This window comes from Amblyomma americanum, chromosome 1, assembly GCF_052857255.1.
Source record: "Amblyomma americanum isolate KBUSLIRL-KWMA chromosome 1, ASM5285725v1, whole genome shotgun sequence".
Classification (NCBI taxonomy): Eukaryota; Metazoa; Arthropoda; class Arachnida; order Ixodida; family Ixodidae; genus Amblyomma; species Amblyomma americanum.
Window position 1 is genome coordinate 234,390,171 of NC_135497.1, and position 22,491 is coordinate 234,412,661.

Sequence of the window (22,491 nt, forward strand, 5' to 3'; positions counted from 1 at the left end):
ACATGCAGTCATGACAAATGAAGACCTCACCGACGAGGCGATCATAGCAGCTGTCACTGGCACGGACAACAACGAACAGGAACCTATGCAAGTCGTGGTGTATAGTAAAACTCTACTAATTCGACCCTACATTAATTCGGAAATCTGAATAATTCGAACTGTTCGCACTGTCTTGGCCAATGCCCATGTATGTCTATGGCATACTACGCTCGCTAATTTGGACGCTACGGGTCTCACACTGGTTAATTCAAACAGTTTCCCGAAGGAAGGCTGCGTCCTGGTATTGTGACTGGTGTGGCAAGCAATCGTCCAAATAGCCGGCACAAACCTGAATTCTATGCTGAAAAGTTATCGGTGTACCTCAATGTGCGTGCAACTGTAGGCACCATGACAAATGTACGGGCATGTCTCTAAGTCAGTCAGACTGCGTAGTTTCGGTTTCGCTTTTCAGAGCTTCGAGCAAGTCCCTATCACCCAGCTAACTGAGCCCAGCTGCGGCCCGTTTCAGGCACCGAATGGCGTAAGCACTTTCATCCACGTGGCTCTTTCTCTTCGGTTCTTCCAGTGCATCGAAACTACGCACTCGTCACATGCTGTTCGCTGTTTGTGCAGTGAGAGAGGCCTCCTAACATGCGACGCTGCCACTTGTGAGGGGTGTGACGCAGTAGAGGTGGAGTTCCGGCAGTACTATGTTACGTCGCACCGTGAAGGTTGCCGGGGAGGCCCTTACCGTAAACTTTTCAGCAGTTCTGCTTGGACACTCCCAACAGTATGCATGCAATAAAGTATTTATGAAAATGTGAAAAATAATCATAGTCACGCCGTTCTCATCTCAAAAGCAAGGAACCATTGTCCAGTCTTTCACCAGATAAATATACCATGATGCAAGCAGTTCTTGTTATCTTTTTGGGATGATTCGATAATTTGCACAATTTTTCCGGCCCCGAGAAGTTTGAATTAACGAGCTTTTACAGGCATTAGAACGATCAAGCCTCTGCAGGACTTTCCTATCATTAAATGATATAAAGTTTGTCATATTTTCTTTTTATCGGCACAGCCCTGCTATAACAACTGTCAGTTAGAACAATGGCATTTCCATGGCACTTCAGTGGGTTTGACTGTATGCAAAATTGGTCTTTCTCTACTTAACATTCACAGATCCGTGGCAGTCCTCATACCACTCCTGGCGCAGTGGTGCAGTGGTTAAGGGGGGAAGAGGGTCTTATACCCCTGTCACAATGGCATTTCGAAGGCCCTCGAACCGATAGCCTATCGACTCAAAGGTGATCAAGCGCTGCTACACGGGCAGTTTCAATGGCCATCGAGTCAACGGAGCAGCGCAGAACTCCATCGAGATTTCGAGGGCCTTCGAGCGCTGCCCAAGGTTCCTAGCGTTGCTTCGAGCGGCGCCAAGCGCACTTTCGTACACGACACATTCAAGGTACAAAAGCATGAACAAACATTATTCGCCTAGAATTTAATGCAAGCAGCCTGTACAATAATTTTAAAATTGTACCAGACTGGTTTTAAGTGCATTAAGCGCATTAATTTTGCGTTGCGGTCTTCGCGTTGCTTGCGTACTTAGCGTTGACAACATGGCGGCGCCCTGCCCGCCCGCTTCACAGCGATAACAGCTTCGTCACTAATCCCTAAAAGCAATATCGTGTTCTAAGCTGTTGTACTCGCCTTCGATTTGCCCATTCTTACCCTTGCATCAAGTTTCAAGAGACAAATAGCTCTTGTTTTTCAGATATCATAGCGATTTCCCAGGCCTTAAGCCTGAAGAAGCAGCGCTCCGACGCAGTCGGACTGGGTTGGTTTTGGCTCATATTGTATTAGAGTGGCTACAGCAGTGTCTGCATCTGTCCGTCGCGCACATGCAATTGAAAGAGTTTTAGACGACATGCGTGTATGCGTGTATTTCAGCATTTAGTATATATTTATCAAATGTTTTTGTTATTTTTGCAAAATCCAAAGTAGCGATTGTGGCGGCACACAAGCTTGGCGTAAGAGACGATAACCATTTCAATGGCCATTGAGATTTGCCGTGTAGCAGTGACACAACTCCTTCGAGTTCGATGGCGATTGAGAATTTGGAAGACCCTCGACTCGATGGCTATTGAAACTCGCCGTGTGACAGGGGTATTAGAGAAAAATTTTTTAATACAGTAGCCGACGGGTAATTCGGACTCCAATAATTCGGACTTGTAGGATATTTTGGACCTTGATGAGGCACCGTCAGTCACCCCATAGAAGCACATACATATTCGCGACGGATATTTCGAACTTCAATAGTCCGAAAGTTCGATTTTGCAGACTAATTTCAGTCGCCTGTGGGCCAGAATCGGCCATCTTATCGGCTTTTCGCCGGCGCAAAAGGCGCCATCTTGGATTGAGGTGTATTTACACTGCAGTTGGATTGGCTTGACATACTTTCGGTACCTCATTGTTGCCAGTAGAGGTCCCTGCGCTCTCTGACACTTCGAGATGGCAGCCGGACTGTCATTGCTGTCAACTTGTTTTTGTCACCGACGTTGTCGCGGGCAGTTGTCGCTTGTCTCATACCGCCCATACATTGAAAATTGGTTGTTGGGGGAAGGAAGTTGTGCAGGAGCTATCTCACATCTCGGCGGGAAGGGATAAAGGAGGGACTGAGAGAAGAAAGAAAGGAAGAAAGAGGTGCCGTAGCGGAGGGCTCCAGAATAATTTTGACCACCTGGGGATCTTTAACGTGCACTGACATTGCATAGCACAGGGGCGCCTTTGCATTTCGCCTCCATCGAAACGTGGCCACCGTGGTCGGGTTCGAACTCGGGAACTCCGGATCAGTAGCCGAGCGCCCTAACCACTGAGCCACCGCAGCGGGTTTCATATGTTCACCATTCGCCGTTTCGTCACTTGGGTTTCTCTGACCGCGTCAACCGAGTGGCGCCGAGCCTCCACAAAGTTACATCCATTCGCCGTTTTGCGATTGCGTCTGGCGGTTCTGGCGCTTTGAATGAAAAGTTCCTTTTCTTTGCATGTGTTTGATGAGCGGTGTGGTGCACACTCAGGTTGTGGACAACATGGCCCCGCCGGGTCTTTCAAAGAAACGTGGGAAGTATTTTAACTAAATGCGATGACCTTGCTGTCTAGTGTGTACAGTGAATGCACAACTTTGGTGGAAATCGTCGCCAACAAGAGAAATTTTCTGCAAGGTAAAATCAGTGACATTTTTAAGCCGATTTCATCTCAATAAACTGATTTTTTTGTACTTCACGGATTTTTCAGACTGTTCGATTATTCGGACCATCTTTCGGGTCCCTTAGAGTCCGAAAAATCGGTCGGCGACTGTATTGAACTTAACAGAATGAAAACTTCAGCTATTATGTATTTTAGCGTGCTGATTTCAAATATGGTGTCCATTTTCGTGCATATTATGCCGTTTGTTATTAATTCAAGAATTTCGGTAGTAAAACTATTCTGACAACTTTTTGAAAAAATTGGCTACTCATATTCAAATAATTTTTATCCCAGTGGATTTTACTATTATCATTGCTTGCAATAAGGGTACTTTCGTTGATCTAGCCCTTCTGCAACCAAAGTTACAGTGTTTTGAAGTTCACATAAAAGTGGCGAGGAAAAAGGTGATCTTTTTTTTATGCTGTGTAATATTTTCACATTAAGTGCTGTTAATAGTTTTATTGCAAGCTCCAATCATTCAGCTTTCAAATAAAACAAGAATGGTGAAAATCGCGCGAATCAAAGCCAGGAAAAGCTTGTCAGCAGTGTGTACGGTGGTGCAGAAAATGAAACCGAGAAAAACGCAAAAAACAAAATGAAACATTTTGAAGCTGTGTAGGCACACTACAGTGCTTAATTTTCCAAAACAAACAGCTTAGAAGGCCAATAGTGAATAGACTGAATCACATTTTTGCCGTTGCCACCGCTTAGCAAGCTGCAAACATTATTTTGAGGGTGCACACTGTATTGTGAAGCAGTCTGTCGATCACCACCAAATCTACGACCACATCGGTAGCTCCACAGGCAATGGTGGGTTGGTATCTACATGCTCGTTCGCTAGCGTCCACATCTTGCGCTAGGTTGCAGAAATTGTTGCCAAACTGGCAATTTTATCATCGGCGTGCTTCGCAATCCTCGTGATCAGCGCTGGGCAGAAATGTGTCTACTCTGACCCACTGCTGCCAATCTCGCCTGAGCCCGCGATTTGCTCCGTGTCGAAGGCAGACGCCGAAGCTGGTAAAGAAGTGCTTATCACGACCGCCGAATTCCACTCCTGTGCCTCGTTATTCCCTCTTCCGATCACTGCTTGTGAAGTAAAACCATCATCCTGCTCTTCGTCATCTGCTGCAGCCGCGATGTGCACCGCGCTCGGAAGGTCACGTCATCCGCCGGTCCACACTCCGGCGCTCAGGCACTCCGCTGCTGCTGGTTGACATCACTGCCGACGAACTTGTGCCTTCCGCTTGCTTTCTGCGGCCTTTTTTACGTTTTTTCCCAAACTTATGCGAGCTGCGAACTTCCGATATGATTTCACGCCACAGTGGTCTTTTTCAAAATGGCATCGCAGGACGAGCGCAGAGCGTTAAAAAAACTGGCGCCGGACAATGAGGCGCTTGAATTTTGCCATATGGTGTCAAACAGCCAATAGCATTGCCACATTTTACATTTTGTTTTCTGTCTTTTTCTCGGCGACCAATCATAGTAGACCTTTCGTTCTGGTGGGAAAGAAAGCTGAGGCATCGCTCTTTCAAACGAGATCAAAGTCACCTAGCTGCGCTGGCTACTTTTGACATGACACGCGACGCAAAACGGGCATTTTCTAACCGATTTTCGCGAGCTCTCTTGTCAAAATTGCATCTTTGCCTGTCGATTTCTCGTAAACTACGCGGTATTCAGCCATGAAACTTGAAATTAAGATGGAAAATGATGAGACATATCCAACTATGACCAAATTGAAAAGTCGACTTTTTCGCGATTTTTTGGTCCCAAAGACCCGCGTCCCCTCTTAAGTGGTGCACCACTGCCGGCCACTGGTGAAATTTGTGTGCTCCAGGTTGCTCTCGGACAGACAAGCGTTAGACTTTGTTAGGCTCTGAACCTCCGAATTAATGCTTTAGCATTAAAATCAAGTCTCAGTTGCAACAGTTGAAATGTTAAAAAAGTCTTAAAATGTTACAAAAGTATCGTAAGGCTGACATGAAAAATTCTTGCTGCAACTCAGCAAAGCAAGGAGCAAGTAAGTGCTTGACACAGTCAGTCATTTTTCTCCATGGAAGAATGAACACATCAAACCCATGCACCGAAAATAACAGGATGGATTGTGCGCCATGTGTGCCACAAGTTTACCTTGCCAATGTGTGACAAAACAGAAACGTCCACCAAATAACGAAGTTAACATTAGTATTACAGCCAAACCTCGTTAATTCAGAAACTGATAATTCAGCCTCCCAGCTCCCTCCCGTCAAAATGTACACAAGTCAATGGTACTGCACACTCATTATTTCAGAGTGGAATCGCGCGCCCACCATTTAATTCGAGCTGAAGACATGCCATCCAAAAACCAGTGCCGGGCAGGAAACTACCCTCCATTCCGAAATCGAAAACGTACGAGGGGCAGTGCTGCTACAATAAAGCCTAATTTATTCGGCCCCCGTAAATTCAGAAATTTGGGCTGCCGCCAGAGTCTCGCCAAATGCCCATGCAGGTATATGGCATCAAAAGCTTGTTTATTTGGACGCCGCGGGGCTCACATCGGTCATTTTGGACGGGCCCCCGAAGGGGCACTGCGTTGAGATATGATGTGCTTGACGGGAGATCGTCCAGATATTAGTCCACAGGCCTGAACTGCATATTACATTTTCTCCCGTCCCGCGCCCCTCTGATGTGTGCCAAAGACAGGCGTGTTGACGGTCGGCAGGTTCCCATCGATAGGCCGAGAGAGAGTCTGGCCACATAGTTTCGGTTTCGGAGCTTTGTCGCCAGTTGTCCTCAGCCCGTGGCAATGGTGGATATCGGCTGCACATGTTAGCGAGCCAGCCAAGCCGCACAATGTTTGGGACGACGACTGCCTTGTCCGTGCTCTTTTTTTTTGTATGTTTTTCAAAGACACCTTGCCGCTCCAGTGCCAATGCACGCTTCCCTCTACGTGGTATTTCCATTCTTCCAGGGCGCCGAAACTCTGCACCTGTCACGTGCTGTTAGCCGTTTGTGTGGTAAACCCTCCACACATGCGACGCCACATGTGAAGAAGCTCCAGCGCTACCTTTTTGGACACTGAAAGAAGCCGCGGAGAACCTTACCATTGTGGAGCAGTTCTGTTTCCGCTACTCCCAATAGCGTGCTCGAATTATTATTTCATGGAACTGCGAGAAATCACTGTTCTCTCGCAGTTTTCATCTTAAGAGGAAACAACAATTGTCCCGTGCCCGAATAAAAATATTTGATGAAACTGCGAGAGATCACTATTGTCTCGCAGTTTTCATCTGAAAAAGAGGCAACAATTGCCCAAGTTCCTAGAAAACAAATTTCGGATTCACGCTAATGGTTTTGGCAGTTTTGGGGGTGGTTTGATAATTCAACATTCATACAATTCGGACGTTTTTTCCACTCCCTTGAAGTCCGAATTAACAATGCTTTACTGTACTTTATTAGCACCACAGGGGCCACTGACTTCGAGTTATTTGCCATAATCTTTCAGTGTGCAGTCGTACCCGTATTAAATTGCTCTGCATTGGTTTATTTTTACATAGCATATAGGCTGAACAAAACACGTGAGCACAGCTAGCCCCATGATTCCTTTATCTTGTGCTCTCAATGTTATTGGCAAGCAAGAGGCCATTACACCAGAAAAGCTATGTTGGCCCTGTTCGGCTGGTACAAAGTCTACCTTTATGCTGGTCATGATTGTACTGTCAAAAGCAGTTGTCAGGCATACAGCTAACCAAACCCAGGAAGGATAAAAAAGATGCTCAACACCTCACCTTCAATATATGACATCTTCTTCAGGGATTCTTGCTCCAAGATCCTCTGCTGGTACTGAATCTTAGCCACTTGAGCAACCTTTTCAGCATCTGTGACAAAAAGAGGCTTGCTTGAACGTCTCGCCATACATAACCCCCTTCCCTGGCTCTAAAACAAAAAGTAAATAATTTTGCACTTCAAGCAATGAAAAACACTGCCACACTAAAATAATGTATTATAAAGAGCGTTGCTTTCACCATAAAAGGCAAGCGGATTCTCTTACATTAGATAAAATTCCAGCAATTCTGTCGACAAAAACTATACACTGAAGTATCCGTCCACGTGCAGTCAACTATTAATACCTTGAACTTGAAAGGAATAAAAAATATGTTTAAGTTATGCAGAGTTCAATTAAGGGGAGTCCTTAAATGTACTACCGTATCTAAGCACATAATTTGCACCCCCGCATAATTTGCACACCCTTAAATTATGACCCGGGTTTACAAAAAAAAAAAACATTTTTTACTCGCATATTTTACGCACCGCGCTGCACTAGACCACCATCATGCACGTGGGCTCTACACTATGGCTCTACCCAGTAGCATTCGGCTATTCCGCGTGTTTGTACGGGACGCTTTTTTAATCTTTTGTGCACTGGGCGTTCATCGTGGTGTCAGAGGCCGCTGTTACAATCGCGGCGGCACCAGCGGCACCGCCACTCGGAACGGCCAGCAGCGCTTCCGGGGAGGATCGGCAGCTGATAGAAGAGCCAACACCGCTGTTTGGCTGATGCATGTGACCCGACTGCCGGCTACGCTTTTCTTGGTGGCTCTGACGGCTTGTGTTTGGTTGTTCGGTCATGTCTTGCGATGGGATATCACAACTATACGGCAAGTTTCAAACTGCTTGTCAGCACCTTATCACGGTGCGTAGCGGCAAAGCCAGCGAGAATAACCGCATGCGCACAAGTTTGCCTATAGACGACAATCGTTGTGTCGGCAAACTTGTGCGCACGTGGCTATTCTCGCTGGCTTCGCAGCTCCGCGCCGTGATAAGGCGCCGACAAGCAGTTTGGTCGACGCTCAAGCAGTAAAGAATTGTGTGGTGTGATTACTGATTTATTGATTCGCGCTTGCTATCCCGGAGGAAGTTGCGAAAGGAAACTTACGGAATCCGAAACTACCGAACAATTGGCTGGGCCACAAGCGATGACGCTGTTTTAGCGTCTTATTCAGCTTCATGCATGCACCTTCATGCCATCCCGCAAGGGGGGGAGGCTTTTGATTTAGAGTGAACTTTTTTTTCGGGAGGCGGCCAGCGTGGGGTGTGGGTGCTGACATACACGCAGCAACATATACTATACCTATATTGCGCGTTATGACTTTGTGGAGTTTGTTAAGTCAAGCTCGCAAAATACCCGCATAATTTGCGCACCCCCTTCTTCGAGCCCTAATTCCTGAATAAAAAGTGCACAAATTATGCGCGTAAATACGGTAGATGTTGCCAAGGCCAAAGCATCGGTTAAAATAAACCAAATGAGTTCAAATAAAAGAGATTCACTGCAATGTATATGATGGAAACAATCCAGCACACTCAACTCAAAGGACAGGCAAGAGAAACACAGACAAGCAGTGACATACCTGTCCTCTTTGTTTTTGGTAAACTGCTAGTTGAGGAGAGAGAATAAGCGAACTCTACTTTACAGAGATCAGTTCACCACATTTCACACTGATCCCTGATCCTTTTCACTGGCAACATCTCTTAGTCATACAATGCCAAATATTGTCCGATGGGATCATTCAACTCTGCTCTCTGTCAAGACCCGCCGGAAGCCAACCTCATAGTTCAAGCAAGTTACTAACAATATTTTACTAAGCAGACCTGTATGCAAATTCAAATGGTAAACCTTTAACTCGCACACCCAGAACTGAGGCAAAATGTTGGCAGTTACACAATCGAACCATTCCTGTGCCAAAGTTTTTTCATATGTTTTTTTCTCTTGGTCAAAGAACCCACACTAAGCTGTGGTTTACAGAACATCAAGAATACAACTCAATGCTTACATACCACCAAGCCCACAGATACAGGAACTGACACTACAAAAAATTATAACACATGAACACTGCACAATTTTGGGCATGTTATGAGCAGGACATAAAATCAGAGGCAAAATGATGACAAACTGAACTGACATCCAAGCACAAAACTTTGAACTTGCCAAGCCGCAAGGTACTCAAAATAAGACAGCCAAAGTGTAATAGTATTTACATGCTGTCATATGACAATGCTCACTTGAACACTGTAGCTTAAGCACACCCAGACATTAGGCTTTTCACAAGAAGCTTCTTTCATGAAGTTGTCAACCATCCACAAACATCAATATCCTTGTCTTAACATAAGGAAAATTTTTTGTAATATATTTTTATTAATGAAAAAAACCTGTTGTGGCAGGATAGCTGTAATTACTCTCAGAAAATGATGATAATTTACTGCGCTATGAACAGTAGCTCAAACACAACAGCAAAGAGAGCAGTAGCTAACACACAGAGTGAAGTGACACGTTGCATGAGAAAAGCCAAATACAGCTAACAGGCAAGTGCATTTGTATTAAAATCTAATGCTCAAAACTCTACATGGTAACAGGAAATGCCGAAGCACTACTTAGAGCTCCTAAAGCCAAATAGTGCAAGTAGTGCACCAACCAAATCAAAAGCTACAGGAACAAGAAATACGCACCCAAGCTCATGTTCTACACTGCCTTCTCATGAGACACGGAAGTTTATACTGCAATAGCCCTAAATAGCAACGTCTTCCCTATCCATTAACACCAAAGGCTCAAGGCTTTGGTTCCAACCCTCAAGGCCTGCATTGCCTTGATTCAAGTGCAGTAAAACCACAACAAAACTTCTTGACTCACCAATAATGGCCTTTTTCCTGTCAGTTTCAGCATCTTTTTCCACAACCTTTTGCTTCTGCTCAGCTATGAGCAACTTCGTCTTTTCTGCTTCCCTATGACAACGACAAAATGCAAAGACCTTCATATGACATGACACTCACTAGTAGCAAATGAATTTATATCAATACTAGAAAATCTTTCAGAAGCAAATGACGCATCAAACTATAGGAGCTGGCAAGCAGGATTGGCAATACACAAATTCAAGACGAAACAGCACAGCAAAAGATATCATTTTTTATGAGGCCTCCACAAATGTTCACATTTCAAGCTTAGATTGAATGCTCAATGAGTACACTTTAACACATAAGCCAATATATTTCAAGCGGTTACTTGCCACTAGCGCAGCCTCAATATTTACAGACGCTATATGCCGTTTATTTTCCTTTGAAGTGCTGCCATATTCATATCTGATTGATCGCTATCCGCTACACGAGCTGTGGCGTTCTATGTCAGCTATTAACATTCAGGTGAGCTAGTTGATGCACTGTACTTGACTGAAAAAAAGTGGTGAGTGACAAGGACACAGAAGGACACATACGACACGTGCAAACGCTACTTCCAACAATACATTAGAAATTACCTAGTTGAACCAGCATATCTAAAAAAAAGTGTCAGTCAAAAAATTGTGCTTCTTACAATGGTCAAGTATGCCATCAGTTTACAAATAAGTATACTTAAAGACATGACTTTCTTTTTCAGAAATATCAGACAGGGTGCACTAACACAGCAGGGGTCAGCAACTTCGATAAAGAAGGCTTTAACCAGCTCTCAGTTTATTACTGTTTGCTAGGAATAACACGCTACACAACTAGCCCACTATGCTGGCTTGCTTTCATTACTATGCCTTTTCAGGAACTTGGCTGCCTGCAGCTGCAACATGCAGCCACATCACATACAATGCTTTGCCATGTTGCCTGCTAGTGTTGTTAATGACAAACAATGTGACCCTGAACCTATTTTTTACGCCCATTTCTCGCAAGACACAGAACATGTTATTTTTTATTTCAGCAGTCCAGCCACTGATACCTAGACAGCCATGCTGCACACCAATGTCTTTGAATGAAGTATGTATACAAAAATATTCAGAGGGAAGATGACAACAGTGAAATGTCATGGACACTGCCACTTTTTTTTTCCAGCCATACTTATTTGCTACGTAGACCAGATTATGAGGGTTAGTTAGCTAGAGCATTCGTAAAAGAGAAATACGCATGCATTTTTTTTTTAGGGGTGTGCGAGTAGTGAAATTTTTGAATACGAATCAAATACGAATGTGAAAAAAAAATGGCTTCGAATACCGAATATCTGGTCAGCACAAAAAATAAAATCAGAAAATATAAACAAGCAAACATTGTTGCTCATATTTTTTCAAAACGGTGTATGGCCTTTGCAACTGAAATAAACGAAACTAGACTGCCTGAGCACCGTATAAAAAAAACATGATGTGCGCAGAAATGTATACTACTTAATTGAATTAACAGCATAACAGTATCCAACCTGTAATGTGGTCATGCAAAATGAAATGAAACATGACAAGACTAGAAACAAAAGTAACATGATGGCTAGTAAAACCTCATTATTAATTCGGAGCTCAGAGAACCGACAGAAATGCCCGAGCTATTCGAAGGCCGATTTATAAAATGCCCATGGCCCCGACAAAGAAAAAAATTTCAAAAATGCGGTATGTAGTCTTATGAGGTGGCTCTATCGTGCAAACACCTGTAATAAGACCGTGACGAGCACCGAGTTTCGGCATGCTGGAAGACATTGCGAACGTAAGCGAGATGGGAACGCACACTGACGTCGGAATGGCAAGTGCTTCTAAAAAGGAAAAAAAAAAAAGACCAGCGACGCGTCAGTCGGCACCTGAAAGCCGCACGGAGCTGAGATTGGACTACTGGCGAATGCGTGGGCCGACATTCAATTGCCATTGACATGGGTGAGCGGCGAAGCTCAGAAACCAAAACTACACGGCCAGGTTATTTTTTTTTTACATAGTGACAGGGGGCCTTTGAACGTTGTCACACCTGCCGTTATGCCCACTTAAGAGGTGCATGGGTCCCAGTGTACCATGCAATAGGATGGATTTTTACAGGATCGCTTGCCATGTTGTGACACCTCGACTAGCCCCTCCGGGAGCCTTGCGCGAAATTCCGCAAGTAGGCTTTCCCACATTGCGTATTTGACCAATACAAGATGGTGGAGGTCACACTCAGAGAGTTATTAAGGTGCCAGAACAAATGCCATGGGTGTGCGCATTAATTATATAACATATTATCGAAGGATAAAAAAATAAACGCGCTTTCGCGTCGCAATTGTTAGAAGTGGATCATACCCCATCTTGTTCACAGAACGTGTGGTATGTGGGAAAGCCCACTTGCAGAATTGCACACGAGGTCAAACCTAGTGGCATCGGAATGCAATCGGTCTATGCGATAAACGGTGGAGAAGAGAGAGATCAGGGCCTTTGTATCATTTTCCTGGAACTTTAAACTCTACATTCAGATAATTTGCCAAGATATTGCTGTTTTGCCACAATCGAATTTACGAAAGTCGGCGCGGTATACGATTGCTGTAGAGTATTCGGGAATTTTCGAATATTCGGAAATTCTCGAATACCAATTTCTCGAATACGAATATGAACCAAATATGAAACATTCGATTTGTATTCGAAATTTCGAATGTTTGCAAACCCCCAATTTTTTTTTTAAATAAATTTACGAACTGTTACCACCTCAAATAACAGCGAACATTTCTGCTGCATACACCAAAAATATGGCCAGTTTTTATTTTTTTTCCTGCAGCCAATGCAAATCTAGATAGCACCATAGCTTTCAAAACAATGAACTGTTTTAAAATGGACACACAAAATTATGGAAAGCTCTGGAGATTTCACAGCTTACCTTTCGAAGCAATCCAAAGATCTCTGGACTTAACACTGCATCATCAACATGAAAGCCGCAAAGAAGACTGCGAGCCTCATTATTTCTAACCTTATGCCAAACACAATATTTCAATTTTAAAAATTCTTCCCTTTTCCAGAAAATGACCCACTGAAACTCAAACTCCTAGGTTAAACTGCAGCACAATATGAAATCATTGTTTTGTGATTTATTCACCTAAATCACCTAAAATGACATCCCAAGTGAAAAAAAAAATTCTGAACAGCCCAGAGCTGCATGGTTTCACAGTCTAAGTGCAACACAACAGAACAGATAAAATACAAAGCAAAACTTCTCCCACTCCTACAACTTATATCTATACTGTCAACATAGCACCAATTCATGTACAACAAAGCACAAGGCAACCAAAACACTGCATTTAACGATCTAGTACATATCTCTGTACATAAAAAAAAGTTCTAAGCCCTCACATGTGCACGTGTACACATGTGCAGCCGCCATACTTCTCGGAAGTTTATAAAGATCAATTCAATGATTCAAGTGTTCAGTACTGGCAACAGTTCAACACCTAACACATTATCTATTTTCTGCAAGAGTGGATGGACTAAATCACAAGTTTACTCACTTACACCTGAAATCATAATCGAACTATAAGCTTCAAAATTAATGAGATCGCATATATGTGATGTTAATTAAGCCTCAGTAAGCTTAAACCAAAGCAAACGATCTCTGACAAGAGGTTGGATAATACAACAACCTTCCATTTAGTTTCATTTTTTGTCATCATTTACTGCACTAAATGTGCAGTCTAGATAATAGCTGCAGTGTTTGTAACATAAAACAACAGAAAAAGAGGTGTCTCATTACAAGGACTCTTTCCTGCTCAGTACATACAAAGATTTGCATTGTAAACCCCAAAACAGTATCAGCTCTGGTAAGCCTTGAGAGTGCATCAGTTCATGTGGCTTGCATAGCAGATCATGACTCATAAGTATGTGTAACTTGCCTTACGCATGAGTTCAAATGAGACGGAGAAGGGACATTAGCCAAATGGAAGAATAAAGTTAGGTCATCTGAAGGAGCTCGATACAGGATGAATGCTGAGAAGTCTCTTCAAGCAAGACTGAGGCAGTTGAAATTTTTGGCCAGGAAGAGCAGAAACTACACGGTTTAGTCTTAATCTATACATAAACTGAACTCATCAAATAAATGTAATTCACCTTCCACACGATAATGTACATGCTTATTAAAATGGGCGTACAGTGAGCACTTTCCTAGCATAAGTAGGGGTCACCTTAGAGCAGAACTGTAGCACGTTGAAGATTTCAATTATTTTGAGCTGAGTAATACTTTACGCTGAAAATAAGCTGCTGTCAAAGTTGCATGCATTCGGGAAGCAGTAAATCCCCTGTAATTCAGACTCAACCCAAAGCAAAAAAACAGTTAAGTCTTAATATATATCGCCAGCTGAACAAACCATTTCTTGTAACACCAATACAGCAAAAGTCTAAAGCATACAATCTGAAATAGATTGTGAAGCTTAAAATTGCCCACGGCAATGCAAAACAAATAAAAATGCTAGCACAGGCGCTTTGCTAAATGCCAGACAGTAGTCTCTCTAAGGAAGAAGCTACACTGAACACAACTGCTAAATAATACGCTACAACCAGCCCCTGCATATAACTCACATCATCTCGTAGTTACGTCGGATAGTTTCAGGGATTTTTGGCTTTGTCACTCGCACTGCTTGCACAAACAGGCCGGGTGCCATCACATTCAGGTCCCTTTGCAAGGCAGTCTTCAGGTTCTCGTCAATTTGGTCTGAAATAAAAGCAGAAAAGTTATGTAAAGAAAGAATGTGCATAATCAGAAAAAAAGTCATGAAAAGAGCATAAGAAAATTCCGGTTCCTTGAACTTCCATTGCAAAAATGTAAATTTAAATCTCATGCTTTGATCTGTTTCAATATAATAATAAAACTATTTGAGACTGATTAAGTGCATAGAACAAAATAAATTAGCAAAACATTAGTCAAGGCATCAAAGGCCCACTGGACTGAAATTTCATGCAACATGCAAAGACCACTCAAGCCATCACAGCTACTGGAAATGCTTAGTGTGAGTTACTATGCTCAAAGTACAAGCGAGTGTGTCAGAAATTACCCACAAAATCTGTCGCTTTAGATACCAACGCTGAAAACAATGGTAGTCATTACTGGCCACTGGAAGTGACAAAGGAATTGGAAACTGTTCGCCCTGGTCAGGGACATCCGCACCAATAGATTGCAAACCATAACACCAAGCAAAACATTATTGTATATAAGGCATTTAAATGCACCTAACCAAAGTTACCATACGTGTTCTTGCAGATGTTTGAGTCTTTATCACATTTTACATATATTATGACCCTGTCTACATATATATTACATATATTATGACTCTAATTCTAATGACAGTACCAGAAAATGAAGTGCTGCATTCTACAAAGTGTGCTCCACATTTGTAGCTTGTAGCTATTGTTGTATAGGGATAATCTCACATGCGTGAAATCCAAGGACTCTGTTCTTTATCTGTTGATGCACATCTTGCTGAAGCATCAGTCATTCAGAATAATGCTCTTCCTTCAGGTGGTCAAAGCTAAATGTAGTAAGCTTGTAACTTCGCATGACCAAATCAAAACTGTCACTAGTGCACTTTCAGTACCGGTGATTTTACCCATGTGTTAGTGCAATATGCTTCTGCACTGATTGATCCGTAGTTTTGTTCACCGAAGTGAATGACACCAGTTTGGTACATTATGAGTGCCAGTCTGAGCCATTGACAGGTGCCTCAGTGTCATGCTTGATTATCAAATTTGTATGAATTTGGGCACTAAACACTACATGCCAAGGGACTCGGCATGAAAACTAGCTCTCAAGGAAAACAAAGTGGACGGCCGTAAAAAGGAAAATGAAAGTTGAGACCTTTAACTGAAGGAAAAGTAATAACAAAAGCATAAAAAAGCAGGCTAAGGTGGCATCTGTAACAAAAAAGAAATGATAATAAACAGCGAAAATAAAAATAATTCAGCTTTGCTTCGCTGCCACACCTCCAGTATTTTTTTTGTTGATTTTTTACCACGAAACACCTTTGGCAATGACACAATAAACTGGTTTAACAATAGTGTGTCAATGCCATCAGTGTTATTATGAGCTCCTGCACTTAATTTCCAGTGGTATAATGAAGCATTTGACACATGTTTTGCCCTAGAGCCCTTCTGCATTGCACAGACGTCTAACAGACATTCAGGACATTGGTCACAATGTTACAAGACAGAAGCTCAAAGAATATTGCGCAGAGTGTTGAAACTTTACTTTGCTTGATGGCTGCCCATCCTGCTGTATCAGCTCGCACAATTTTTTGTGTACATAGTGAAAATGAGGGAACGATCCAACCAGTAGCCCCATAAACAGCACTAAAGAAAGACCTACAAGACATTAGTAAACATAACATATGCAAAATGCAAACATGCTTCATTAGTGCATCAATATAACTTGTTTGCACCTGCCATCTCAGCTTCTTGCCATCTGAGAATATAGATGCCATTTGTATATTAGCACACAATGCTCCATGCAGGAACAATGATGACAGTGACAAAAAACAAACCAGATGCTTTCAAATATATGACTTCCAAGCAAGGTGGCCCACAGTGAAAGTCTAAGAGAGGGCTTGCAATGAGCAAAGGTGGTTCGCAATCTGACGTCCCGTATGCCTTGCCGGGCAAGTGTGTGGCCCACCACTAAGATCTTAAGTCATCTCCTATGGTGCATTTCAGAAGCCTCAAAATAAAAAAAAAACTATGTTTCACGGCTGTGCCACTCAGCCACAATTACTACTTCCTTTACACATCCTGCGTAACTGCAACGAAATTAGCCCGAGCAAAGTTTTTTGTCAAGTAGGCTTTTAAATGCTTATCTTTTTTCAACACTAAGGTTGAAATTTTTGAATGACACCCGCCACAGCGTACAAAGCCTTCGAATGCTGGAGAGAATTTTGCAGGTTCAATCTTTTTAGATGATGGCAAAATGCAAAAAATGCCTGTGTATTCGAATTTTTTTGTACACTAATGAACACCAGGTGGTTACACTTAATCTGCACCCCTCCACTACACAGTGCTTCAGAAAAAATTAGATGAAAATTGGTTTTTGGGGAAAGGAAATGGCGCAGCATCTGTCTCACAGATCGGTGGACATCTGAACCACTGAACAGTGATGCGCGCACCATAAGGGAAGGGATAAAGAAGGGAGTGAAAGAAGAAAGGAAGAAAGAGGTGCTGTAGTGGAGGGCTCCCGAATAATTTTGACCACCTGGAGATCTTTAACGTGCACTGACATTGCACAGCACACGGGCGCCTAGTGTTTTGCCTGCATCGAAACACAGGCGCCGCGGTCGGGTTTGAAAGTGCGTCAGAGCCCAGAGCATTGTTTTGGGATGTAAGAAGCTGTCCACTCATTAACTCTCTCAACACAGACCCCAGTTAGCTACAGTCAGTGTTCATTCCCAAGTTGACAATGTACACTAGCCCTGCAATGGACAGTTCTTATCTGAACCGCCACAATTCCAGGATGGTGACCTTGGGCTACGAGTAAAACATGAGACACCTAGAAAAGGCTACAATTGAAATGCATATAAAATGGCAAAAATCTAGCAATTTCTCACTATTTAATAAACAGCAGAAGGCCCCTCTCTCTACTTCATACTAATTTGACAAATTTTTCCAAGTGAATGATGCCTACAGCTAACAGGCAAACAACTTACCAAATAGGTTTATGTAAACCTCCTGGAGATTGTGAACACTGCAGAACTGATTTAGTTCATGGTGCACCTTGTTGAAGATTAGAGTCTTGTCGTAGTCAGCAGTGTAGTTCTTTACCATATCATAAACTGAAAGAGAGGTTTCTGGTGACGAAGAAGCTTTTAGGTCATCATGAAGCCTCATGGAGTTCATTTCTCGCACTGCAATAGTTTCAACTATACAGCAATTTCAATGAAATGCACCACAATACACTCTGCAAACATTGCACTTATCCTTTCCTGATAATGCAGACAAGCTTGTAAGCGGCGAACTAGATATGACAGCTATAGATAGTTAGGGCTCCTTGAGTAAGCCAATAGTCAAATAGTCATAGCAACACATTTACATGTACATGGTTTTTGCCCATGTTTTCACGGCATACAGGCAGATGTCAAAGCCCGGGTAATTCATAAGATTGAAGCTGTTACTCTGGAGGGCCAAGGACGTCCACCATAGAGCAACACTTTATAAGACAAGTGCAAAAAAATTTTCTATGTTCGAAACACTGAAAATGATCTAGGAAAAAAACAATTACTGAGCAATGATAATTCCATTTCACACAACACTTCGCTGCAGTTTTGCTTAATATTCTTATTCGTCAAGTGGATTACATTGCTGACTTCATTATATTGTAATACTAACAGAGAAAAGTTAACAACAGCTTGATATATCAAATGAAAGTGCAATAAAAAACTGCCCCATGAAGGAAAACAGTAGCGCCGAAAAACACACACACACACAGTAGAAGAACGACGTAGGACAAGTGCTATTAACCATCTAGCCCAAAGAGAAGTTCTTCTAAACTGTCCCATAATGCTCAAAATTTCTCTAAAGCATAGAGAACTCTGTACTGCTGCATCAAGACACTGATGAAGACAATGCTAAAGAAAAAAGAAAGAAATGAGAACATCTTACCACTGTCTGGGCTTAAGATATTTACAACCTCAATTCTGTCAAAGTAGATCATGACACCACCACTGCAATTAAACATCACATTAGCTACATATGTACAGAGCAAAAAATATAAGAAAATTGCTAGCATCAACATGGTTATGCTCAGATATATACCATTTGTTTTCTCGTGCACACATCACACTACAGGCAAATTCAACAACTAAACACAAGAAAAGCACAAACATGATTCAGGTTGCTCTATCCCTTTCAGTGCAATGAATGCCTTTAATCTGCCATCACTGAAATAAGCACAAACTCCAAAAACTCTTTTATCCTCAAGAAAAACCACAAGGGCCATTTCAGCTAACACTAAAGTGGCTCAAAAAAGTTTGAACTAAAAATTTCTGCCTTATGTGACACAGTAATAGCAAGCCTGGAGACTGCCCATCCATTTTACACAGCAAAGACTGAAATAAAGTAGGGGTGTGTGAACTGTGCTTTTTCAATACCAAATCGAATGCAAATTGCCTTGCTTCAGTGCCGAATCAAATAAATCAAATACTAATAGTGGAGTTGAAACTGAATTGGACATGAATCGAATATCCGTATACTATTCACTACTTGAGCGAATATTTGTACAAACAAATATTCATGCAAAACAGCCAAGCTCTAGCGGCAGTGCTATAACTCATGGAGTTAAACCTGTAGCTGTCGAATGCTACAACAAAAATATCCACCAGGGGACACGCAACATGAAGTCGGTATATTAACTCCGTGATCATCATGTCATATGGATAAGAAAATTACCTTTATTTTGCCTTTAGTTATTGGCCATCACCTCTGATACTGAGCTGAAACTGGCTGAACCAGTCTTGCAGACAGTACATATGAGAATCATGAACACAGTCACACAAATGAACCCCGTCGTTGCACTGAATGCACAAATCAATCATGGCAGCTTGCGGTGCAGTGTTGGGAGTGGGTCACACTTTGAAACAGTCGAAGAAAACTACGGCGTGCCATATTTGAACCTTGTGCCTATCATCCAAAATTATTAGGAAACTTCAGACCATATTCGATTCGTGTCAAATAATTTTGAAAGTGCACTGTTTGATTCATTGAGGAAATTAATTAGGATGGTATTTGATCTGCTATTTGAAATGTTCGAATATTTGCACACACCTAAATAAAAGGCCACAAAAGTTAACATTTTAGTAAGATATTAACCCATCCCACACTTTTCAAACTTTTCTCTGACACCTGTTACGGAACCATAATACACTTCTATGCATTGTCAAGGTACAGCCCCCAACTATAAACAAAACACCACAGGGGGAAACAAATGGCTGCCCGAGATGGCACTCATCTGCCCAGGTATTCATCATAGTAGAGCTTTGCCTATTAAGCCCAACAATGCTTCTCCGACACCTATTGTCCTCTGTTCCTCTTTTAAGACCACAAACATGTAAACAAAGCCCGACAAGGAAAACCTTAAAAACTGCAGCTGTGACTGCAAGTGGGGATGAGCTACGATTAATGATTCAGTATTCACTTTGTTTTCCAACTCCTGGTACAACGCCCAGCACCATTAGACCTCGTCTGCCGCCCATAGCATTAGCAGGCACAACATGCAGTTCTGGCTGCAACTGAAGCGTTTTGATGCAATGCATGCAGCGGCTACATTTTTGGTACAAACAAAGGATAAGTTTCATCATAGACCTGCATGAAGGCATTATTAAATGCAATGGAGCACTACCCATTCAATAATGCAGGCATACACACATACACAATTTTCTATACACACTTCCTGTGGTATGAGGGGTTTAATGTATCAAAGCTGCACATGAGCTATGAGAAATCCCCTAGCGGGGGTCTCTGGTTTAATTTCGACCACGTGGCGTTCCTTATTCTGCATTAACACCGCACTGAGCCCGGGCGTTCTCGCATTCCGCTCCCATCGAAATGCGGCCGCCGCGGCCGGGATTCGATTCCACGACCTTCGACTCAGCAGCCGAACGCCACAGCCACTGAGCAACCGCGGCGGATACACACACACTTCTGATGGGCATGAACAGCTTTTCAGTGATTTTCAACGCACCTGGTACCACATGGAACATTTTTTACTTCGTCTGTCTGAAGCGTCACCTGAAAAACAAGACAAACGCTATTCTGGGCTCTGCATGCGAAGTTGCAAAACGAATCAAAATGAATTTTAACGACGCCATTCAAAGGCAACAATAATACACACACTGCCGAAAACGAATTATCACATGTGGTTCCACCATGCCTGAATACACGCAATTACTTCTGTGCACCGGCAAAGATGTCCTAGATAATGGGTCGCATCAACGATCGTTTACAACTATGCTATCGTACAAAATGTTTTAGACAAACCTACCTGGATTGATCGGTAAGTTGTAATGAATGGTACCATCATATGGAAACCTGGATTACTAGTTTGCTTAAGCAGTGCGCCTCCCTTGGAAAGAAAACATGACACATTAATTAGGCAATACGGCGCGGCCATCAGACTGCCAATGAATTCAAAAGCAGCTCAGCAGCTCACCCGGTAATAAACACCAACATGGCCTGGAAAAGACGAGGTCCAAAGCTTTGAAACATGACAAGTGCTACTATTTTCGCATCAGTGCAAGACGCCCACGGCAACTGACGGTCGAAATGCCGCCCTGTGGCTTACCTTCGTCGATTTTGTGCAGTGAAAAATTGACAACAAGGAACAACACAAATGCACACGTTAAGGCTGCGACTCCTGAGTTGGGCATTGTACACCTGTAAAATAGTGCCACACATAAATCTGCGTTCTGCATGCCGATTTATCTGCATTTCCCTCGAGAAGGGGGCACAGACACAGGAACTCACCAGTAAAAGATCTCTCACGCCACAGCAACTTTAGGCTCGGTACCCACCAAAAACAGTTAAATGTGCATTACACTTGGACACACGGGACTAGATTTAAGAACAAGCCGCATCTACAAACTCTACCGAAGCAAGAACATAACAAAAACAACTCCGTAACATTCACGTGAGCTTGCACTCCCGCTGCTGCGACATAAATGTGTCTCGTTTTGGCTAGAAATGGATAATGCTCCCTATTGTTGCCTACATAGTACTACAACTGGTACAAAGTTATAACACAGTGCGGCTTTGCGGCTTAGTGATACGACCCGTGCCGTTTCAATGGTGGTAACCTTTTAAACAGAATTCCTAGAAATTTTTCGGCAGATAACAAATGTAGTTATCGCCGGAGCTGTTACAGTTGGGCTTCCCTGCCTTTTTCTGATGCAGATTTTCAAACATAACCGTAAAAATCCAGTCCAGGTTATAGCAATAAATTTAAGTTTGAATTTTCGGGAGGACTGCACTTTCATAGGGCCCATTGAAGTCTTGTGCATGTTTATGCCTTTATCGTGAAGACTTTTAAACATTTTCCCGCCTCAACCATGGGCCATGGGCTCGTTTACTGTGGCACTGCGCACAGAGCTTCGGTATATTACGGTAACTTTTCTCTCGTAGTAAGTGTGTCAACGGTACTTACCTGGTTCAGCCACGCATGATGCAAACCCGTGATTGTCTGCCCCGTGATCGACGAACCGAAAGCCGCCAACGCCAGGTTTTCGCCGTCGTTGTCTGAAGGGAAAAGTGCTACGACGCGGAAGGCGCCGAGGCGAGTGCTGCAAGATGCACGGGTCGTTTAAAGGCGCCACCGGCGCTCTCCGGGCAGCAACCGTGCACTGGGAGCTTTCGGTTTATCCAAGGAGGTTATAATAGTTATTATAGCCTCCTTAGGTTCGTCGATTTCGGCGCAGACGATTTCGAGTTTGCATTATGCGCGACTGAACCACGTAAATACCGTTGCCAAACTTTCTAAAAGACAAAAGTTACCAAAGTACGCAAGCTCTGTGAGCAGCTTTGCAGCAAAAGA

At 42.9% G+C, this 22,491-nt stretch overlaps 1 protein-coding gene across 3 annotated transcripts in view; it reads right to left on the reverse strand.

The window, feature by feature from the left end:
* The window catches only part of LOC144114784 (erlin-1-like), a 48,948-nt gene extending 26,686 nt beyond the window's left edge, over positions 1-22,262 (reverse strand). Inside the window, exons 1-10 of one of the 3 annotated variants that reach the window (XM_077648731.1) lie at positions 22,105-22,262; positions 21,247-21,338; positions 21,115-21,137; positions 20,947-21,027; positions 20,647-20,693; positions 18,570-18,631; positions 17,618-17,758; positions 14,511-14,643; positions 9,881-9,972; positions 6,984-7,073 (exon numbers count right to left, since the gene is read on the reverse strand). In XM_077648731.1, coding sequence (XP_077504857.1) covers positions 6,984-7,073; positions 9,881-9,972; positions 14,511-14,643; positions 17,618-17,758; positions 18,570-18,631; positions 20,647-20,693; positions 20,947-21,027; positions 21,115-21,137; positions 21,247-21,331 — 754 coding nt within the window. In that variant the 5' untranslated portion in view covers positions 21,332-21,338; positions 22,105-22,262. Of the gene's footprint in view, positions 1-6,983; positions 7,074-9,880; positions 9,973-14,510; positions 14,644-17,617; positions 17,759-18,569; positions 18,632-20,646; positions 20,694-20,946; positions 21,028-21,114; positions 21,138-21,246; positions 21,339-21,428; positions 21,631-22,104 lie in introns of those variants that run through there. The other 2 variants (XM_077648732.1, XM_077648730.1) reach the window with 2 other exon arrangements.
* Positions 22,263-22,491: the final 229 nt, after the last annotated feature.